The sequence below is a fragment of the Bos indicus genome, chromosome 15 (genome assembly GCF_029378745.1).
Source record: "Bos indicus isolate NIAB-ARS_2022 breed Sahiwal x Tharparkar chromosome 15, NIAB-ARS_B.indTharparkar_mat_pri_1.0, whole genome shotgun sequence".
NCBI lineage: Eukaryota > Metazoa > Chordata > Mammalia > Artiodactyla > Bovidae > Bos > Bos indicus.
In genome coordinates, this window is record NC_091774.1 from 45,286,514 (window position 1) to 45,308,935 (window position 22,422).

Here is a 22,422-nt window from a genome sequence, read left to right on the forward strand (position 1 = left end):
GTCATTGTTCCTTTCTCCTGGGTCCTGGTGCACACAAGGTTTTGTTTGTGTCCTCCAAGAGTCTGTGTTTCCCCAGTTCATTGGAAGTTCTGTAATTAAATCCTGCTGACCATCAAAGTCAAAGTCCCTGGCTATACTCAGTCCCTCTACCAGATCCCCAGATTGGGGAGTCTCTTGTGTGGCCTAGAACTTTAGCAGCAGTGTGAGAACTTCTTTGGTATGATTGTTCTTCAGTTTGTGAGTCGCCTACCTAGCGGCTCTATAGTAGAACTAATGGCCACCTCCTTCAAAAGGATTTGTGCTACACACTACACCTCCCAGGACTGCTATTGCTGGAGCCTCTGTCTCCGCAGCAGGCTGCTGCTCACTCATGCCTCTGCAGGAGACCCTAAAACACTCAAAAGCAGGTCTGTCTCAGTCTCTTTGGGGGTCACTGCTCCTTTCCCTTGGTCCTGGTGTGCACATGGTTTGTTTGTGCCCTCCAAGCAGCTCTGGTGGCTATGAGGTTTGATTTTGAACCCCCTTCCCACCATTTTGCTGCAGCTTCTTCTTTGCCCTTGGTCCTGGGGTATCTTTTCTTGGTGGGTTTCAACATTCTCCTGTCAGTAGTTGTTCAGCAGCTCATCACAATCTTGGAGTTCTCACAGGGGAAGATGAGTGCACAACCTTCTACTCCACCATCTTGGATTTGATTTGGGAATATAGGTGGCAGTAAATAGATATTTATTAATTTAGTGTTCAACAATTTTTAAAACAGTCTTTCTGTCTGTCATACACTGTGCTATGACCTAAAGATAGATACTCCCACATCTCTCTCTTTACCCAACTACAAACCATTTTATAATTGTATCCATCACTCAACCCCTTCCAGTGAAAGACTAACTTCTAGTCACCTTAGATCTCAGGTTTAAATAAATTTATTTCACTACTGAAACCTCCCCTGATACCTTAGACTAAGTCACATTCTCCTGGCAAACAATTTCATAGAATTCTGAAATATGTTTTACACTTGCACACTTTTAATTGTATAGGTACTGTAGTGAATAATTGCATGATGTCTTTTTTACCCACTGTCCTACAACTTCCATGAGGAAGGGGTCCTATCTACCTTGGTCAACACTCTATATTTAGAATATTGCACCTTACCTGGTACATAGCAGTACTAAATGAATGAATGAATGAGTGAATAAATAATCTATTTTTAATGTTTATTTTATTGTGATAAGAACAGTTAGCATGAGACTTATTCTCTTAATGGGTTTTAAAGTATACAGTATAATATTGTTGTATAGATAAAATAGTTTATAGCAGATCTCTACAACTTATTCATGTTGCTTAACTGAAACTTTATGTCTATTGATTTATGTCTCCTCATTTCACTTGAACCTCATCCCCTGAGAATCATCATGCCATCTTGTTGCAGCTTCTCCTGTGAACTTGACTCTTTCAGATACTTTATAAATTAGAATCATGCAGTCCTGTCCTATGACTGGCTTATTTCACTTAGCATAATGTTCTCCAGGTTCATCTATGTTATCACTACTGCAGAATGCCTTTCTTTTTAAGACAATAATATTCCATTATTATTCCATGTCTACCAAAATTTCTTTATCTATTTCTCTGTTGGTGGATATTTACATTGCTTCCATATTTTTGGCTGCTGTTAATAGTGCCACAGTGAACATGAGAGTGCTAATATCTGAGATACTGATTTCAGTTTTGTTTTAGGTAAATATCTAGAGGTGGGATTAGTAGATTATATGGTAGTTCTATTTTTAATTATTTGAGGGACCGTCCCACTGTTTACCATACCAACTGCATCATTTTTCATTTCCCACAAAATTGTACAAGAGTTTCCTCCTTCTCCATATCCTCGCCAATACTTGTTGTCTTGGTTTTGTTTTACTTTGTAACAGCTATCCTGATATTTGTGTGGTGATATCTCATCCTGGTTTTGATTTGTATTTACTTGATGATTAGTGACGTTCAGCACCTTTTCATATACCTGGTAGCTACCTCTATGTATTCTTTGGATAAGTCTATTCGAGTTTTTAGCCCATTTTTGAATCGAGTTATTAGTTTGTATGCTGTAGAGTTGTATTAATTCCTTACATATTTTGGAAATCAACTCCTTATCAGATGCATAGTTTGCAAACATTTTCTCCTATTCAATAGTTGTCTTTTCACTCTTATTTCCATGCTGTGCAGAAGCTTTTTAGTTTGACGCAGTCTCATGTGTCCATTTTTATTTTTATTGCCTGTGCTTTCCATTTGGTATTAAAGAAATCACTGCCAAAGCCAATGACATGAATCTTTTTCCCCTATGTTTTCTTCTAGGGGTTTTATTCTTACAGTTTTAGGTCTTACATTTAAGTCTTTAATCCATTTTGAGTTGATTCTTTTGTATAGACCAATACAATTGTCAATTGTCTTACACTGTATGTGTGCACTGTGGCATATATATTACATTTTCTTTATCCATTTATATGTTGATGGACACTTAGGTTATTTCTATGTCTTGGATATGGTGAATAATGCTGCAGTAAACATGGGAACACATGTATCTCCTTTGAGATAATGTTTTCGTTTCCTTCAGATATATATCCAGAAGTGGTATTGTTGAATCATATGATAATTCCATTTTAACTTTCTATTTATTCTTGATTCAGTCTTAATAGTTGTTTGCTTCTAGGATTTATGCATGTTTCTAGGTTATCCAATTTGTTCACATACATTTATATTAATCCCTTATGATACTTTTTTATTTCTGAGGCATCCCTTTAATGTTTCTTCTTTCACTTATGATTTTATTTATTGAGCCCTCTTTTTTCCTTAGTCCAACTATAGATTTGTCTACTTGGTTTATTTTTTAAAATTCAGTCTTAACTTTATAGATTTTTAAAATTATTTTTCTGTTCTCTATTTGATTTGTTTCTGCTGTAATCTTTACTATTTCCTTCCCTCTGCTAATGCTGGGTTTTTTTCTTCTTTTTCTAGTCCCTTGAGATATAAAGTTCAGTTCTTTATTTTAAATTTTTCTTCCTTTTAAATGTAGACATTTATCACTATGAGCTTCCCTTTTGGTACTACATTAGCTGCATATCATCAGTTTTATTAGTTTCATTTCCCTCTTCATTTATCTCAAGATATTTATACATTTTCTTTTGATATTCTGTGACTCAGTGTTGTTCAAGAGTGTGTTAGCTTCCATGTATTTGTGAGTTTTTTCCTTTTCTCGATGTCATTGATTTCAAGTTGCATTCCATTGCTGTTGGAAAAGATACTTATATATAACTAGTATAATTTCAATTTTCTTAATTTTGTTAAGAACTATTTTGTGATCTCATATGTGGTCAGTCCTGAAATGTGTGCTTGAGAAGAATGTGTTTCCTTCTGCCATTGGGTGAAAAGTCCTGTGTATGTCTGTTAGGCTCACTTGGTCTGTTTGGTTGTTGGTTTAGTTGCTAAGTCATGTCTGACTCTTTGGACCCCATGGACTCTAGCCCTCCAGGCTCCTCTGTCCATGGGATTTCCCAGGTAAGAACACTGGAGTGGGTTGTCATTTCCTTCTCCAGGGGATCTTCCTGACCCAGGGATGAACCCGGGTCTACTGCACTGCAAGAGGCCTCCTGAATTATAGGTGGATTCTTTACTGACTGAGCCACCAAGGAAGCCCCTCTTTGGTCTATAATGTTGTCCAAATCTGTTATTTCTTTACTAATTTTCTGTCCAGGTGTTCTGTACATTATTGAAACTGGACTATTTAAAAATACTATGATTGTATTGTCAATTTATCCTTTCAGGTTTATCAATATTTGTTTCATTTAGGTGTTTTGATATTGAGTGCATAAAAAGTGAAAGAGTTAGTTGCTTAGTCACGTCCGGCTCTTTGTGACCCCATGGACTATAGTCTGCTAGGCTCCTCTGTCCATGGAATTCTCCAGGCAAGAATACTGCAGTGGGTAGCCATTCCTTTCTCCAGGGGATCTTCCTGACCCAGGGATCAAACCTGGGTCTCCCACATTGCAGGCAGACTCTTTTACCACCTGAGCCACCAGGGAAGCCCCTGTTGAGTGCAAATATATTTACAATTGTTATATTTTCCTGTTGAATTGATCTTTTTATCGCTATGTAATGATCTTCTTTGTTTCTAGAGACAAAAGTCTTTATAACTTAAAGTCTTCTTTGATGTTAGCAGAGCCACTAAAGTGAGTTTCTTGATTTTTTACATGGTATATTGCAAAAAAGATGGAAAACTGTTATCAAAATGTCTTTCTCAAGGCTTCTCAAGAATTTAAATAAAAAACTTTAAATTATACAAACCCAAGAAATAAAGAAGAAAATAGTAAAAGTTGAATATAAATTATGAAATAGAAAATTAATGTACAGTGCAAAAAAGCACAAATCAAAATTTTATCCTTTGAAAATACTGATAAAATTGATAAAAGACTAGCAAGATTTATTAATAATATGTATAGAAAATACAATATTGAAAATAGAACATTACATATCTTATGGAAAATAAAAATAAAATATAATTTTGAAATATAAATAAATTGGAAAACTATTTTTAAGAATATGTTATCAAAAATGATAAATAAATTGAGGAACTAGATATTTCTTTATTCATTAATGAAAATGAGACTTATAGTAAAAATGTTTTCTATAAAAATGGAAAGCCCAAATGGCTTCACCATTGAAGTCTTACAAATATTATAGGTATAAATATCACTGATCCTATAAAAAGTTCTTCTGAGAACAGACAACAAAGAAATCCTTTCCAAATCATTTTTATATTTTGATATCCCCACTTGTAAATTTCAAGAATGGAAAATGATATGCCAATTTCTCTCACAAACAAAGATGCAAACATCCTAAACCAAATATTAGGAAATCAAAGCCAATGATAATAAGATGAATAAAAATGCAACCAAAGTTGGGTTTATTTCAGCAATTCTAGATTGCTTTAATATTCATAAGTCAAAGTGATACTTTCATATCTGAGTTAGAATGTACAAGGATATGAAAAACATTTGATCATATGGTAACAAGAAAAACCTCAAAGAAATGAAGATCATATTTATGTATTCGATGAACTAGGAGCAGAGGATTCAAGAAAGCCTTCATGAAATGACATCTATATAGGTGAGCAGATTGCACACCTAAGGACAAGTGCATAGTCTCGTCTGCCTTACAGAGACACTTTGAAGGGAAGAAAAGGCATCAGCCAATTCTTGATGACAGTATAAATTGTCTGCACAAATAGAAATTTAGAAGAAACCCAAATGTAAAAATGGTAACAGAAGTAGTGGCAATAAACATCTTCTTGAGACATATTACAAAGAGGGATGGCAGGTATATTCTATGTCTGCATCAGCCAAGGGTCTTAATCTGTAATTTTATACTCTGAAAATGCCAACTAGCTTGCTAAAAGAAAGCTCCACTATGTCTTAACCTCCATTCCTGCCCACTACTCCCCAGTAGTTTTTCCTACTACTCAAAGGCTTGTCGGCAAAGGTTCAAGCTGAACTTTGCAAAACAAGCTTTGCAAACCAACCTTTGAAAAGTAGGAGAAACTTAAGGGAACTCTCAAAGGCTAAGCCTTCAGGATTTCTTTATTATCTGACTGAGTCTTCTGGTGGCAAAAGTGTAGAACAAATTCTTTTGGTCTGGCTTAGATTAGATGGGAATGAAGCTTTTCTAGACTTCAGCATCACTATTCCCAAAGAAAATAATAACCCTGTATGAGAGAAACCAAGTCTTCCATAGAAAGTAATCTGCACTGCCCACACCACCATCAGTTGCATTTCTAGTTGCGTATATGATGCCTTTTGAGATGTTAATTTATAAGATGACTTTTTAAACTGTATAATTTAACAGAAGAAAAAAAAAAAACATCCTCTAGTCAAACTCTCTAAATAATGAACAGAGAAGAGAAGAAGTAAAAATATATTCTCTAGATATCCTCATCCTGAAATACACACATTTCATTTGAACCTAGCAGATTTTCACAAAAATGCTGTACTCTGTGAATCTAGAAAATTATAAGTTAAAATTGGCATTAATCAATATTTGGGCATTTTATGTTTAAGATAGGTCTTCACATAAAATGATAAGACTAATGGACAACATAAACACTCATCGTGTATGTTTTTTAATATTTATTTTTATTTATTTGCTGGGTCTTAATTGCAGCATGCAGGATCTTTGATCTTCATTGCAGCATGCAGGATATTTGGTTGCAGCATGTGGGATCATTCCCTAACCAGGTCCTCCTGCATTGGGAGTGTGGGGTCTTAGCCACTGGATCACCATAGAAGTCCCCATCCAAAGTTCTTGAAATTATTTTTTTGCAGTTTCTGGATTCACATTGCATTTGTTTCAAAATGACTGATGTATTTTAGTCATCAGTTTTCTCATGGCCTCTTTCACCTCTTTGTTCCTCAGACTGTAGATCAGAGGGTTCAACATGGGGATCACCACTGTGTAGAAGACAGATACCACTTTGATATGGTCAGGTGAGTAGCTTGACTTCGGTATGACATAAACAAATGTGACTGTCCCATAAAACAAAGTGACTGCAGTGAGGTGGGAAGTGCAAGTAGAGAAGGCCTTGGACCTTCCCTCTGTAGAGCACATCTTCAGAATTGAGTGGAGGATGTATAGATATGAAACAATTATGGTAAACAGTGTGATTACAATTATTGACCCAGCTGAGATGGCAGGAGATATTTCGGCAACATAAACATGGGTACAAAAGAGCTTCACTAGTGGTGGCAGGTCACAGAAGAAATGGTTGATTTTATTTGGTCCACAGAACGTCAGGCTCAGTAAACATCCGATAAATGATGAAGCATTCACACATCCTCCCAGGTAGGAAGCAATCAGTAAGATGACGCAGACCCTGGGAGACATGTGTGTAGAGTATAGAAGTGGCGAACAGATGGCCACGTAGCGATCATAGGCCATGGCAGCCAAAAGGAAGCACTCAGCTGTTCCAAAGATAACATCAGAGCCAAGCTGAACTATACAGCCAGCAACTGGGATAGTAGTTCTTACTTCTAGGAAACTCACAATCATAATAGGTGTGACTGATGAGGAGTAACCAATGTCCACAAAGGCCAGATGGCTGAGGAATAGATACATTGGGGTGTGAAGCTGAGGGCTTCTGTGAATTAATGTGATGATGCTGATATTGCCCAATATGGTAGCAACATAGATTCCTAGAAAAACCAAAAAGAAGATGGAGCAAAGTGTAGGATGGTCTGTTAACCCCAAAATAACGAATTCTGTCACCATTGTGTGGTTTCCAATCTCCATCTTACTTGGAATGATGCCTTTTGAAATGAAAATCAGTGGATATTAAATTAAATGGAAAGATCTCATAATTCACATATTTACTTTACCAGACAACCTATCAAAAAAGATAGAACATTGATCTCAATTTAGCCTAATGCTAATACTTTACAAAATGTTCCCAAATATATTTACATTATTCATGATTTGACGATATTAATGTACACTATCTTAGTCCAAAGATACTCTCAAAGTACCAGTGGCTCAGATCAGAACACACTGGGCACTCACATTTGTATCATTTGATCAAAGCAATGATGTTTGGAAATTTGATGAGAGTCAGAGGTGAAACATAATCACTTTGCTAGTATTTAACTATATCCATATTTGTATTACAATTATATTATAGTATAATTAATAGAATGTAATATTGTTTAAATAATATCTGTTTCTTGGTCACATTGGTCACTCTCCAGCCCCAACACAGGTGAGACTGTGAACAGTACATGCCAATGCATGATGGAAGGAAATGCCCTGTCTCTCTTCTGAATCAAATTAAATTACCAGTGGGTCAGTCTCTCTCTTTCATTAAGAGATATATTAGCATAATACATTTTGAAGGAGGTCACCATTAACTTCATTACCTCTGCCATGGTTTGGTCTCAGGTCAAATAACAGGGAGGGAACACAACCCTGCCCATCAACAGAAAATTGGATTAAAGATGTATTGAGCATAGCCCTGCCCGTCAGAACAAGAACCAGTCTCCCCCACAGTCAGTCTCTCCCATAAGGAAGCTTCCATAAGCCTCCTATCCTTATCCCTCAGAAGACAGACAGAATCCTCAGAAAACCACAATAACATAAAACTAATCAAACTGATTACATGGACGACAGAATTGTCTAACTCAATGAAACTATGAGCCACCCAAGATGTGTAGGGCCACCCAAGATGGATGGGTCATGGTGGAGAGTTATGACAAAATGTGGTCGACTAGAGATGGAAATAGCAAACCACTTCAGTATTCCTGCCTTGAGAACCCCATGAACAGTATGAAAAGGCAAAAAGATAGGACACTGAAAGATGAACTCCCCAGGTTAGTAGGTGCCCAATATGCTACTGGAGATTGGTGGAGGAATAACTCCAGAATGAAGAGATGGAGCCAAAGCAAAAACAACTCCCACTTGTGGATTTGACTGGTGATGAAAGTGAAGTCCAATGCTGTGAAGAACACTATTGCATAGGAACATGGAATGTTAGGTCCATGAATCAAGGCAAATTAGAAGTGGTCAAAAGGAGATGGCAAAAGTGAACATCGACATTTTAGCAATCAGTAAATAAAATGGTCTGGGATGGGTTAATGTAATTCAGCTGATCATTATATCTACTACTGTGGGCAAGAATCCCTTAGAAGAAATGGAGAAGGCTTCATAGTCAACAAGAGTCTGAAATGCAGTACTTGGGGGCAATCTCAAAAATGACAGAAAGATTGTTGTTTGTTTCCAAGGCAAACCATTCAATATCATAGTAATCCAAGTCTATAGCCCAGTCACAAATGCTTAAGAAGCTGAAGTTGAACCATTCTATAAAGGCCTACAAGACCTTCCAGACTAACACCAAAAAAAGATGTTCTTTTCATTATAGGGGACTGAAATGCAAAAGTAGGAAGTCAAGAGATACCTGGAGTAACAGACAAGTTTGGCCTTGGGAAAAAAAATGAAGCAGGACAAAGCCTAGCAGAGTTTGCCAAGAGAATGCACTACTCATAGCAAACACACTCTTCCAACAACACGCGATGACTCTACACATGAACATCACCAGATGGTCGATACCAAAATCAGATTGATTATATTCTTTGCAGCCAAAGATGGAGAAGCTCTATACAGTCAGCAAAAACAAGACCTGAAGCTAACTGTGGCCTCAGATCATGAACTCCTTATTGCCAAATTCAGACTTATAATGAAAGTACAGAAATTCACTGTACCATTCAGGTATGATACAAATCAAATTCCTTATGATTATATAGAGGAAGTGAGAAATAGATTCAAGGGATTAGATCTGATAGAGTGCCTGAAAAACTATGGATGGAAGTTTGTGACATTGTACAGGAGGCAAGGATCAAGACCATCCCCAAGAAAAAGAAATGCAAAAAGGCAAAATAATTGTCTGAGGAGGCCTTACAAATAGCTATGAAAAAAAGCTAAAGGCAAAGGAGAAAAGGAAAGCTATACCCATCTGAATGCAGAGTTCCAAAGAATTGCAAGGAGAGATAAGAAAGCCTTCCTCAGTGATCAATGCAAAGAAATTGAGGAAAACAATAGAATGGGAAAGACTAGAGATCTCTCCAAGAAAATTAGAGATACCAAGGGAAGATTTCATGCAAAGATGGGCACAATAAAGGACAAAAATGGTATGGACCTAACAGAAGCAGAAGTTATTAAGAAGAGGTGGCAAGAATACACAGAGGGACTATACAAAAAAGATCTTCAAGACCCAGATAACCACGATGGTGTGATCACTTACCTAGAGCCAGACATCCTGGAATGCAAAGTGAAGTGGGCTTCACTTCACTTTGAAGTGAAGGAAGCATCACTACGAACAAAGATAGTGGAGGTGATGGAATTCCAGTTGAGCTATTTCAAATCCTAAAAGATGATGCTGTGAAAGTGCTACACTCAATATGCAAGCAAATTTGGAAAACTCAACAGTGGCCACAAGGACTGGAAAAGGTCAGTTTTCATTCCAATCCCAAAGAAAGGCAATGCCAAAGAATGCTCAAACATGGAACAACAGACTGGTTCCAAATTGGGAAAAGAGTACATCAAGGCTGTATATTGTCACCCTGCTTTTTTAACTTATATGCAGAGTACATCATGTGAAACGCAGGCTGGATGAGCACAAGCTAGAATCAAGATCACCAGAAGAAATGTCAATAACCTCAGATATGCAGATGACACCACCCTTATGGCAGAAAGTGAAGAGGAACTAAAAAGCCTCTTGATGAAATTGAAAGAGGAGAGTGAAAAAGTTGCCTTAAAGCTCAACATTCAGAAAACTAAGATCATGGCATCTGGTCCCATCGCTTCATGGCAAATAGATGGGGAAACAATGGAAACAGTGACAGACTATTTTCCTGGACTCCAAAATCACTGCAGATGGTGACTGTAGCCATGAAATTAAAAGACGCTTGCTCCTTGGAAGAAAAGCTATAACCAACCCAGACACCATATTTAAAAGCAGAGACATTACTTTGCTGATAAAGGTCCATCTAGTCAAGGCTATGGTTTTTCCAGTAGTCACGTATGGTTGTGAGAGTTGGACTATAAGGAAAGCTGAGTACTGAAGAACTGATGCTTTTGCATTGTGGTGTTGGAGAAGACTCTTGAGAGTTCCTTGGACTGCAAGGAGATCCAACCAGTCCATTCTAAAGGAGATCAGTCCTGAATATTCATTGGAAGGATTGATGCTGAAGCTGAAACTCCAATACTTTGGCCACCTGATGTGAAGAACTGACTCATTGGAAAGGTCTCTGATGTTGGGAAAGATTGGAGGTGGGAGGAGAAGGGGATGACAGAGGATGAGATGGTTGGATGGCATCACCGACTGGATGAACACTAGTTTGAACAAGCTCCTGGAATTGGTGATGAACAGGGAAGCCTGGCATGCTGCAGTCCATGAAGTCTCAAAGAATAGGACATGACTGAGTGACTGAACTGATTAAATATAATACAATAAGATAGTGGTGTCTCCTGTTAGCCTGCAATTTGAGGGAATATAGAGAACAGAGAATATACCAGAAATATACTGGAAATGAGAGAGAAACATGTGTTGTGTTCGGCCACACTGAGTTTCCAGGGTTAATTTGTTAGAGCATAACATCACCTAATCTGATTAATATATTAATAATTGTATATTGGCAGGAAATGAAATTGTGTATAGAGTTTAATCCTGAGAGCAACATGAGAAATAAACCCACTTTGTATTGTTAATTGTATTTTAGGTACTGTACAGACCTAATAAAGAACACATTTCATAGTCATACATTAATAAGGTATATATTAGAATATGTTGGAAAAATGCCTACATATGTATATTATACCAGTCACATGAGATCAAAAGAGTAATACACAAATGTAAAAAAAATCAAGAAGTCTTTTCACCTAAAAAAGTTAATGAGTAATCATGAGTTTATTACTCATGATTATGAAACCATTAATCAAAAGTTAATGGTTTAATCATGATAATGCAAAAATTAAATCAAGCTTTCAGTTTAAGCAACACTGTGTATATGAAATATCTGAAAATTTTTTCAACAAAATACTTGGATAAGCTGTTAAATCTTTTTAATTGTTAAATTAAATTGTTAAATCTTTCTAATTGTAGCCAAAAATGTTGTGAGAGCTGATAATCAGCAAAATAAGATGAAGCAGAAATGCAGCTATCTGGACACACATGCTAATCTCCACAACTTAGAACCAAATGCTTTAATAGCTGTGCAGACTTTGGATATAAGGGATTGGTAAGACTGCAAGTTGGAGAGTTTAAACTGAGACTTTGACACCCTTCTCCACATTTGTACTCATAATTCAAGGATCTTTTCCTTCAGCCTCACTGTAATGATAGTTAACTGGTAATAGTAATATCCTCTTACTAGCCAAGTGGATGAAAAGGAGAATTTTCTGTCTCTTCTTTGACCTTTGGAGAAATAAAAGCAACAAACTCCTATCTAGGAAGTAATTGAATTGGTTTATCCTGATACAGGTTTGGGATCTGACTTTACATTCTTTGTTTAGTGTAAAGTGTAAAACCCCAAGTTGAGTTATCATAAGTCATGCATAGGCAGTAATGTAAAACAGATTACTGTAATTCATTAAAGATGTGATATATCTGCAGTAGATTAAAGATGAATGCAAGTATTGTGCTTCTACTCCCATTGAAGAGGGAGTCAAATTCCCTACTACTCAGTTTAATTAGGACTTAGTAACTTGTTTGACAAGCTGAAGTGAAATATCACTCCCAGAATACTGGGAGCTCTGAAGCTGGGACCTCTTGCAGATTTTTTTTAGGATTCTTGGAATATTCATCTTCATCCCTCTGGGAGCCCAACGTCATGTTGTAAGAAGCCTAAGCACCCACCTGGAGTGACAATGTATAGTTAGTTGCTCCAGTTGATAGCTACATACAGCTGCACTCCCAGCAGATAGCTAACATTAACAACTAGAAAAAACAAGGGAATTCCCAAAGAACCTCTATTTCTGCTTGGCTATGCTAAAACCTTTGATTGTGTGGTTCACAGCAAACTCTTGAAATGCTTCAAGAGATGGGAATACTGGACCACCCTACCTGCTTTCTGAGAAACCTGCATGTAGGTCAAGAAGCAACAGTTAGAACAAGACATGGAACAACAGACTGGTTCAAAATTGGGAAATGCGTATGTTAAAGGCTGGATATTGTCATTGTGTTTATTTAACTTCTGTGCAGAGTACATTCAAATGAAATGGTGGGCTGGATGAAGCTCAAGCTGGAATCAAGATTGCCAGGAGAAATATCAACAACCTCAGATATGCAGATGATGCCACTCTAATGGCAGAAATCATAGAGGAACTAAAGAGCCTCTTGATGAGGGTGAAAGAAGACAGTGAAAAAGCTGGCTTAAACTTCAACATTCAAAAAAATAAGATCATGGTATCCAGTCCCATCACTTCATGGCAAATAGATGGGGGGAAAATAGAAAAAGTAATAGATTTTATTTTCTTGGGCTCCAAAATCATTGTGGATGATGACTACAGCCACAAAATTAAGAGATTCTTGCTCCTTGGAAGGAAAACTCTGACAAACCTAGACAGCATATTAAAAAGCAGAGACACCACTTTGCTGACATCAGATCAGATCAGATCAGTCGCTCAGTCGTGTCCGACTCTTTGTGACCCCATGAATCGCAGCACGCCAGGCCTCCCTGTCCATTGCTGACATAGATCTGTCTAATCAAGACCCTAGTTTTTTCAGTAGTCGTGTATGGATGTAAGAATTGGACCATAAAGAAGGCTGAGCCTTGTAAAATTGATGCTTCTGAATTGTGGTATTGGAGAAAACTCTTGAGAGTCCCTTGGACTGCAAGGAGATCAAACCAATCAATCCTAAAGGAAATCAACTCTGAATATTCATTGGAAAGACTGATACTGAAGCTGAAACTCCAATACTTTGGCCACCTGATGCAAAGAGCTGACTCACTGGAGAAGATCCTGATGCTGGGAAAGATTGAGGGCAGAGGAGAAGGGGGAAACAGTGGATAAGATGGTTGGATGGCATCACCGACTCAATAGACATGAATTTGAGCAAACTCTGGGGGATAGTGAAGGACAGGGAAGCCTGCAGTTCTGCAGTCCATGGTGTCACAAAACACCAGACACAACTTAATGGCTGAACAACACCTATCCAGTCCAGACTAACTCTTCATCGGTAACAATGAAACTCTAAGACACTGAAGTAATAACTTCAAAAGCTTGAGAGAAAACAATGGCCAACAAGATAATCTAAGGCAGAACTACAATTGTCTGGAGACATTTTTCAATCTGTAAATCAATAACTAGAGGTAGCTTAAAGAAAATAAATAGAAAGAAAAATTGCAATATACATCACAACAGAACATCAATAAGGGTTTTCAAATCAGTGAAGAAAGAAAGAAAATGAACCAGAAGGAAGGTCTTAATACACAGGATAGAATGTTGTATAAATATATGACAAATATTTGAATAAGTACAAACAAACACTGAGTTAATAAAGCAAGGATTATGCTTACTTTGGAGATAAAAGTAATAGTAAAGCTAGACTTCTGGATTGTAGAACAGCATATAGGAGTTTAGAAATCATCATTCCTTCTTAACAACAATATAAAGCTGAATAAACTGACAAAATAACAACTTTTCTCAGTCCATAAGAGAAGTGACATTACAGGGCAACACACTGCCCCCTAAGTTGGAAAGACAGACAGGTAGCTACAGAGGATCACACCTTAGTGGAACAGAAATTCATGAGTAGAAATCTCCTAAGGAATCACTACTCGGTTAGGAAACCCTTAAATGTAACTGATGAATTTCTGGAGGCTCAGTGTAGACAAATTTAAGAAATAAAAACTCCAAGGGGCTCAGTCATGTGGGGTACCTCACTTAAGTGTTTTACTTCCAGGAGCTCTTACCATATCCTGATAGCAAGCATCACAGAAAAATCCCCTCAGACTTCCAACAGGGGAAGGAAAGAAAGGAAGCATTCTGAAATATGCCAGCGAGTTCTGTCCTTCTTTACGGGGTCTATCCTCAGGAGAAACTATTCAACCAGAGCCTAAGCTACTTGCGATAAGGAAAATACACAACTCCAGCCCCTTCTAGTCATTCTGTCACTCTGAGGAGAAAAAACTGAGAAGCACTGGTGAAATTCACAGTCCAAGGCATAGACTCAACAAAAACTGAAACCAGTTATAGGACTGTCAGAGAAGGCGATGGCACCCCACTCCAGTACTCTTGCCTGGAAAATCCCATGGACGGAGGAGCCTGGTGGGCTGCAGTCCATGGGGTCGCCAAGAGTCGGAGACGACTGAGCGACTTCACTTTCACTTTTCACTTTCATGCATTGGAGAAGGAAATGGCAACCCACTCCAGTGTTCTTGCCTGGAGAATCCCAGGGACGGGGGAGCCTGATAGGCTGCCATCTATGGGGTCGCACAGAGCTGGACACGACTGAAGTGACTTAGCAGCAGCATAGGACTGTAGAACACTTCCTCATCCCCCACACCTTACCATGACATTACTAAAGTCCTGTTTACTGAAGTTTCTTTTACCCAGTATATTATGTTTGCCATTAAAAAATTTGTTTTCAAAGCATGCTGAAAGGCAAAATGTCATCAGGTCCAGAGTCAGATATGGCAGGAATGTTGGCATTAGCAGACTAGAAATGTAATTATCAGACCAGAGATGTCCCTACAGATCCCATAGATATCAAAATGGTAATTAAGAAACACTATCAATGATTTTATGCCTGTAAATTTGATAACCCAGATAAAATGAACAAATCCCTTGAGTATACAATCTACTAAAACTCACACAAGAAGAAATAGATTATCTAAATAGGCTTATATCTATTGAAGATGTGGAATTAAAATTAATAATCTTCCAAAACAGAAGACACCATGTCCAGATTGCCTCACTGATGAGTTCTATCAAGCACTTATAGAAGAAATTATACCATTTATTTACAATCTCTTCCAGAAGATGAAATCAGAGGGAATACTTCCTAATTCATTTATGAGAACAACATTATCGCTAGACAAACACAAGTAAAAAAACTATAGAATAATATTTCTCAAGAATAGAGATGCAAAAATACCCAACAAAGCATTAGTAAATTGAATCCCACAAAATATAAGACACAGATCTACATATTCTAGAAGTGGTTGAACAAACATGATCTGGGAGACAAAAATAAAACTCTCATAATACGTAGGTAGTATCATAGTCTGATACGTAAGGAAATTCAAAAGAGTATATACATTAATTACTGTGTTTAACGAGCCTGGCAATGTTTTGATATATAAGATCAAAACAAAAATAAATGACAAAATTCCACTTCCAGAAGGATGGAGGAGAAGTACATTTCCCTATTCTGCTTATTAAGCATAATTTAAAACTCTGGATATCATATATGAAACAAGCATAAAGAGACTCTGAAAGTGGAGAATGAAATACAAACTTCTAGAAACCTTAGGATCAAAAGAATGACATGGAAATGAGTTCCCAGGGTTTTCTTTTTGTCTCTTTTATCCCAGACACGGGGCTGGCAAAGCCAGCAACTTAGAAACACCAACAGGTGAAGACCAAAAAATAGCTCCAACAAAGTTTAGTTCTTTCTAACCAAAAGACTAGGGTGGGGGAAACCTAGCAAAACTGAAAACTTTTGGACAATAACTGTTCTACTCCAGCCTAACATCACACACACACCCCACACTACCAAAAAAGGATAAATGTTCTATTACAGGTAAGCATCACATACACACAACGGAGTTCCGTTCCCATCAGAAAAGGATGAATGAGGAGCCTAGACATTCATACTCACCAGGATATAATGAGGTATCTCAGCCCTCTACTAAGATTGTGTCAGGAAAGTCTGAGTAGGAAACTGAAACCTTCATCTCTGCCACTCCCCTTTAGGCCACTCTGTCAGTGCCAGTCCCCATCTGACAATAATAAGGTAGCACCCTCACCATTCTCCTTTACCCAACAGAGCAGTTTTGGAGAAAGCCAGCAACACAGAAGATTTAAGGAAGATACAGAGTCTCATAATGGAATACCCCAAAGTCAAGGATTCAATTAAAAAGTCACTCATCATAACAAGAACCAGAAAAATATCAATTTGAGAAAAAACAAATAATAGTCACCAGTGCCAAAATGACAGAGATGTTGGAAGTTTGGAATTATCTGACAAGGATTTTAAGGCAATCACCATAAAAATGCTTCAACAAGCAATCAAAAATGTAGTTGAAATTTTTTTTTAAATAGAAAGTCTCAGCAAAGAAATAGAAGATACAAGGAAGAAACAAACGGAAATCTTGAATTGAAAAATACACCCCAAATAAACTCAGTAAATCAGCTCAACAGTAGAATGGAGGGGATATGTGAAAAATCACTAAAATTGTGGCTAAAACAAAAGAAAAAACATTCAAACAGTGAGAAAGAATGGACTAAAAAAATGAGTAGAGACTCAGGAGCTATGGAACTGTAATCAAAGATCTAACATTTGTATAGTCAGAGTCTTAGAAGTAAAGGAGAAAAAAGGTGGTATTGAAAAAATATTTGAAGGAATACTGACTTAAACTTTTTCAAATTTGGCAAAAGACTCAAACCTATACATTCCAGAAGTGTTTGAGAAAACATCAAAGAGGATAGTCCCAAAGACATCTGCACCAACATATATAATAATCAAATTTCTGAAAACTAAGAACAAAGAAAAAAAATTGAAAGTAGTGAGAGAGGAATGGCACCTTACCTATAGCAGAAAACCAATTCAAGTGATAGCCAATTTATTATCATAAACTATAGAGGTTAGAATGAAAAAAATTAAGTGCTAATGAAAGAAACTGTCAACCATGAATTCTATATCCACCAAAAGTGTTTTTCAGGAGTAAGGAGAAAATTGAGACATACTCAGATGAAAGGAAAGTAAGAGAACTGATTACCAACAGACATATCCTAAATGAATGGCTAGAAGAAATTTCTTAAACATAAAATAACTAATAAAAGAAAGAATATTGAAACATCAAAAAGCAAGAAAATAAAACATGATAAGTAAAAAATATGGATAAACAGAATACATGTTCCTTCTCCTAAGTTTTATAAACTATGATGATCATAGCAAAACTTATAAAGCTATCCGATATGGTTCTTAAAATATGTAGAAGAAATACTTAAAATAATTGTATAATTAACAGGGAGATTAAAGAGACATAAAGGGAAAAAGACTTCTACTTTTCATAGCAATTCATATGATTATGCCATATGATTACAGGTTTTGTCATTACCAATAATTTTATCAATTCCATGATAGTAATTTCAAACATCCCATTCTTTCAGTATCAACTCTAGGTCCATTATGCAAAATTTTTTTGATTCCACTGAAAGCACCAATCACTGATGCATCTATATTTTCCAAGTCCAGACTCTGCCCTCTGTTCTGTTTCTACATCCCTTCTGACCTAGTTAGATTCCACAGATCATCATTATAAGCATTGCTATGCTTACATCTCAATTTCCTTGCTGCCCTTCTCTCTATTCTCATCTAAGAAAAGTAACTTGTGGTTGAAAGCACTTTTCATCTTATGTACACCTATACTCTAATATCAAACTGTGTCTTGAGAAAAACCAAATACGTTGACTAGTATCACTTTAGGTTATGACAGCAATCTTTAAGTTTGCCTACATAGATGCCCAGATATACTATATTTTCCTAGTAAATTCATTTTTAAACCTTCCATTCCATCCTTATGTCTCATAAAGAGTGAGTAAACTGTGGTCTATAGAGATTTGAAAAGTTCATCATTGTCATATATGTTATTGTTAACTAAGCTCAAAACTAGAACCTATATTCCATTCCCTAATTGTTGACTACAGCTGAAAGCACATAGTTCCCATGCAATCGTCCAAACAAGAAAATCAAATATCATAATTCATACTGGATTTATTATATCTGGGAAAATATCTGAAGGGGGACAAATTATTTTTTCATTTAAAAATATTTATTGAACACTTTGTATTTATCAAACACTCATCTAGGTATTTGTGAGCTTCTTGAGCTTCACTAAAAGAAACAAGAACACTGCCCTCGTACATTGTACATTCTATTGTGGAGGGCAAACAATTTGAAAAGAGGAAAAAATAAGAGTAAGTAAGCAAGAAATTTTAGACAATGCTAAGTGCCATGCAGAGAATTAAAATATGGTGATTCGATAATGAATTTGTGGCTGATTTTAAATTGGTCAAGGGACTTCCCAGGCGGTCCAGTGGTTGAGAATCCACCTTCCAATTCAGGGGACTCCAGTTCCATCTCTGGTTGGGGAACTAAGATCCTACATGTTGCAGGGCAACTAAGCCCAAACTCTGCAACTACTGAGCCCGCACACCTCAACTAAAGAGCCCTGTGCCACAGCAAAGAGCCCACACACTGCAACAAAAGATCCACACACCACGACTAAGACCTGATGTCTTAGTTGTGTCAAAAAGTGACATCTTGACCTGATGTCAAAAATAAATAAATAATACAAATAAAATAAATTTATCAGGAGAAACCTCTGTGTAGAGGGAATGACTTAGCAGCAGCAGAGGGAACATTTGAAGTAAAGTATAAATGACACAAGTGAAGATGAAGTTGGAACATTCTAAGTGCAATGGGAACAATAAAAAGTTTTAAACTGAAAGTCATACTCTAATTTACTTAATAATAAGATAATTCCAGCAAATCTAGGGGGACTAAACTGTAGAGGAGTAAGAGAATTAGCAGAAAACCTTGCTAGAATGTTTTATCAATAGTAGTCCAAGTGCAGTATGATGCTGGCTTGGGTGGCAGCAATAAGGAATGAGAACAGTGGGCAGATTAGAGAAATAATTGATGTGTTAAAGAGTAATTTGTTGTTGGGTCAAGAGAAATGTGAAGACAATGCCAATATAAGAATTTTTTTAAAAGAGAAGAAGCTCAACTAAACTGCAGCTACCTATAGTTTTGAGGTTGTTCCAGGATCCCAGGAAGAAACAAGCCAGACCACTTGAAAAAGCAAATACAAAACAATGAAAAAAATCAGCAAGTACTACTAAATATCAAATAGTACATCAGAAACCCTACTATCAAATATCAAAACCTGCTACTGGAGGGACAAGAAATGTCATCAATTTTGAAAGGAACAGAGTTGATCATGTGTAGACTCCTGAACTGCCAATTGGAACATTTCCTACTTAAAAAAAAAAAACCTCAACATTGAAATCTTCCACTAAATACACAGATAAATAACTATCAGTACTTTATTTTCACCTGATTCTTAGTCAGCTATGAAAACTTCATACTCTATGAAGCGATAATTAAAATCAATGCAATTAATCAAATATTTATATTAATTAACTTCATAATAATAATGTAAGAATGCTATATCTCTGGGCTTCCCTTATGGCTCAATGGGTAAAGAATCCACCTGTAATGTAGGAGACACAGGAGACTCAGGTTTGATCCCTGAGTCTGGAAGATCCCCTAGAGTAGGAAAAGGTAACCCACTCCAGTGTTATTGCCTGGATAGAGAAGCCTGGCAGGCTAAGAGTCAGACATGACCGAGTGACTAAGGACACGAGCTAAACCTCTGGTTTCATTAATTAGTCTCAGGATTGTGTCAGAGGCTCAAAAGACACAAATCTATAATAAATCTTATATTTGTGTAAGAAAATATATACATGAAAGACTCAGTTGAATTCAAAATATGATACGAATGCTGGTATGATATAGAAAGCATGACATACAGGGCTGCAATGAAAAGAGAAGATTTCAGAGCCAAAAGATCTAGGGATAAAATCCAGGTCTGCCACTTACTAACTAGGTGATCTTGTAAAAGTTACAAAATCTTTCTAAGATGCAATGTCCTTATTTTAAAAATTGAGAAAATAATAATACTTACTTCACATGGTCACCGTGTTAAATGGTATAGGTTAACACACCTAGCAATGGATGACAATGAATGAATAATTCATAAATGAGAATCATGTGAAGTAAGTAAGTATAAGCTTCCACTACCAGTGCAAAAGGACATTTATAAATCAACAACAGTGGATGAATGTTACCTACTTGTCTACCGTTATGATGGAGACAGACTCGAGGAATCACTCGTGTATAGCAGGGCTTATTTTTGCAGGATTTAGGAGCATTAGAGTACAAGAAAGACCATAAATGCCTCAGCATCAGACATACACAGGTTTGTTAATATCCTATTGAAAATCCAGTGGGAGAAAATCTAATGAGATTGAGAAAATTAGATGTGTCTTCATGTTCCTACATGATTATGCTTGCTAAGATATTTATTAAGGTCTCAAGGGCTTCATTTATTCTCTTTATTATTTACATACACATTATAACTACAAAGATCTAATTAGGTTTGAAACTTGATTCGGACCAATATAATTAACATAGGCTATGCTGTGATCATCTGTGACATTTCTGAGAAGCAATCATGACTAGGTACCTAGAACTATTTTCTTGAGCTCGGTCCTATGGTTCCTGTTTAGGCATACCTGGGAAAGTGCAGGAAGAGTCAGATGCTTTTCTGTGTGTCAAAATGACCCACAATTTAATTCAGACTTGGCATTTCCCACTTATCATAGGGTTTCCTCAAATCCTGAATTCTTGAGATAGATGCCGAATTATCAAAAATACTTATTTCCCATAATAAAAAGGAAGCAGACTCATAAAGAACAAACTAGTAGTTACCAGTGGAGAGAGGGAAGCAGGGAGGGGCAATACAAGGGTAGAGGAGTACAGGTAAAAACTATTAGGTATAAAATAAGCTATAAGGATATATTGTACTACACATGGAATATAGCCAATATTTTATAATAACTGTAAATGGAATATAACCTTTAAAAATGTGAATTACTGTATTATATACCTGTATATGATATTGTACTGTCAGGCGAGTGTATACTCCTCAGTTCTGTCTCATCACAACAAAGATTTGGAGTGACGGACATTAAAGCCCTCGGCGTGTCACAGCTCTCGGGTCTTGGACAGACCATGTTATTTAAGCCAATTTATTCACTCTCCTCTTTCACTTTCATCAAGAGGCTCTTTAGATCTTTGCTTTCTGTCAACTGCATATCTGAGGTTATTGATATTTTTTCTGGCAATCTTGATTCCAGCTTGTGCTTCATCCAGTCCAGTATTTCTCATGATGTACTCTGCATATAAGTTAAATAAAGAGGTGACAATATACAGCCTTGACATATTCCTTTCCCAATTTGGAGCCAGTCTGTTGTTCCATGTCCGGTTCTAACTGTTGCTTCTTGACCTGCATACAGATTTCTCAGGAGGCAGGTCAGGTTGTCTGGTGTTCCCATCTTTTCAAGAATTTTCCACAGTCTGTTGTGATCTACACAGTCAAAGGCTTTGGTGTAGTCAATAAAGCAGAAGTAGATGTTTTTCTGGAACTCTCTTGCTTTTTTGATGATCCAGCAGATGTTGGCAATTTGATCTCTGGTTCCTCTGCCTTTTCTAAATCCAGCTTAAACATCTAGAAGTTCACAGCTCACATACTGTTGAAGCCTAGCTTGGGCTTCAACAATTTTGGGCTTCAAGTAATTTTGAGCATTACTTTACTAGCATGTGAGATGAGTGCAATTATGTAGTAGTTTGAACATTCTTTGGCATTGCCTTTCTTTGGGATTGGAATGAAAACTGACCTTTTCCAGTCCTGTGGCCACTGCTGAGCTTTCCAAATTTGCTGGCATATTGATTGCAGCACTTTCACAGCATCATCTTTTGGGATTTGAAATAGCTCAACTGCAATTCCATCACCTCCACTAGCTTTGTTTGTAGTGCTGCTTCCTAAGGCCCAC

General features: G+C 36.9%; 1 protein-coding gene across 1 annotated transcript; it reads right to left on the reverse strand.

The window, feature by feature from the left end:
* Nucleotides 1-4,709: 4,709 nt before the first annotated feature.
* On the reverse strand, nt 4,710-11,378 carry LOC109569216 (olfactory receptor 5P4-like). Its single transcript, XM_070803724.1, has one exon. The coding sequence runs from the start codon at nt 7,318-7,320 to the stop codon at nt 6,382-6,384; it is 939 nt and encodes a 312-aa protein (XP_070659825.1). The 5' UTR covers nt 7,321-11,378; the 3' UTR covers nt 4,710-6,381.
* Between the last annotated feature and the right edge of the window lie 11,044 nt (nt 11,379-22,422).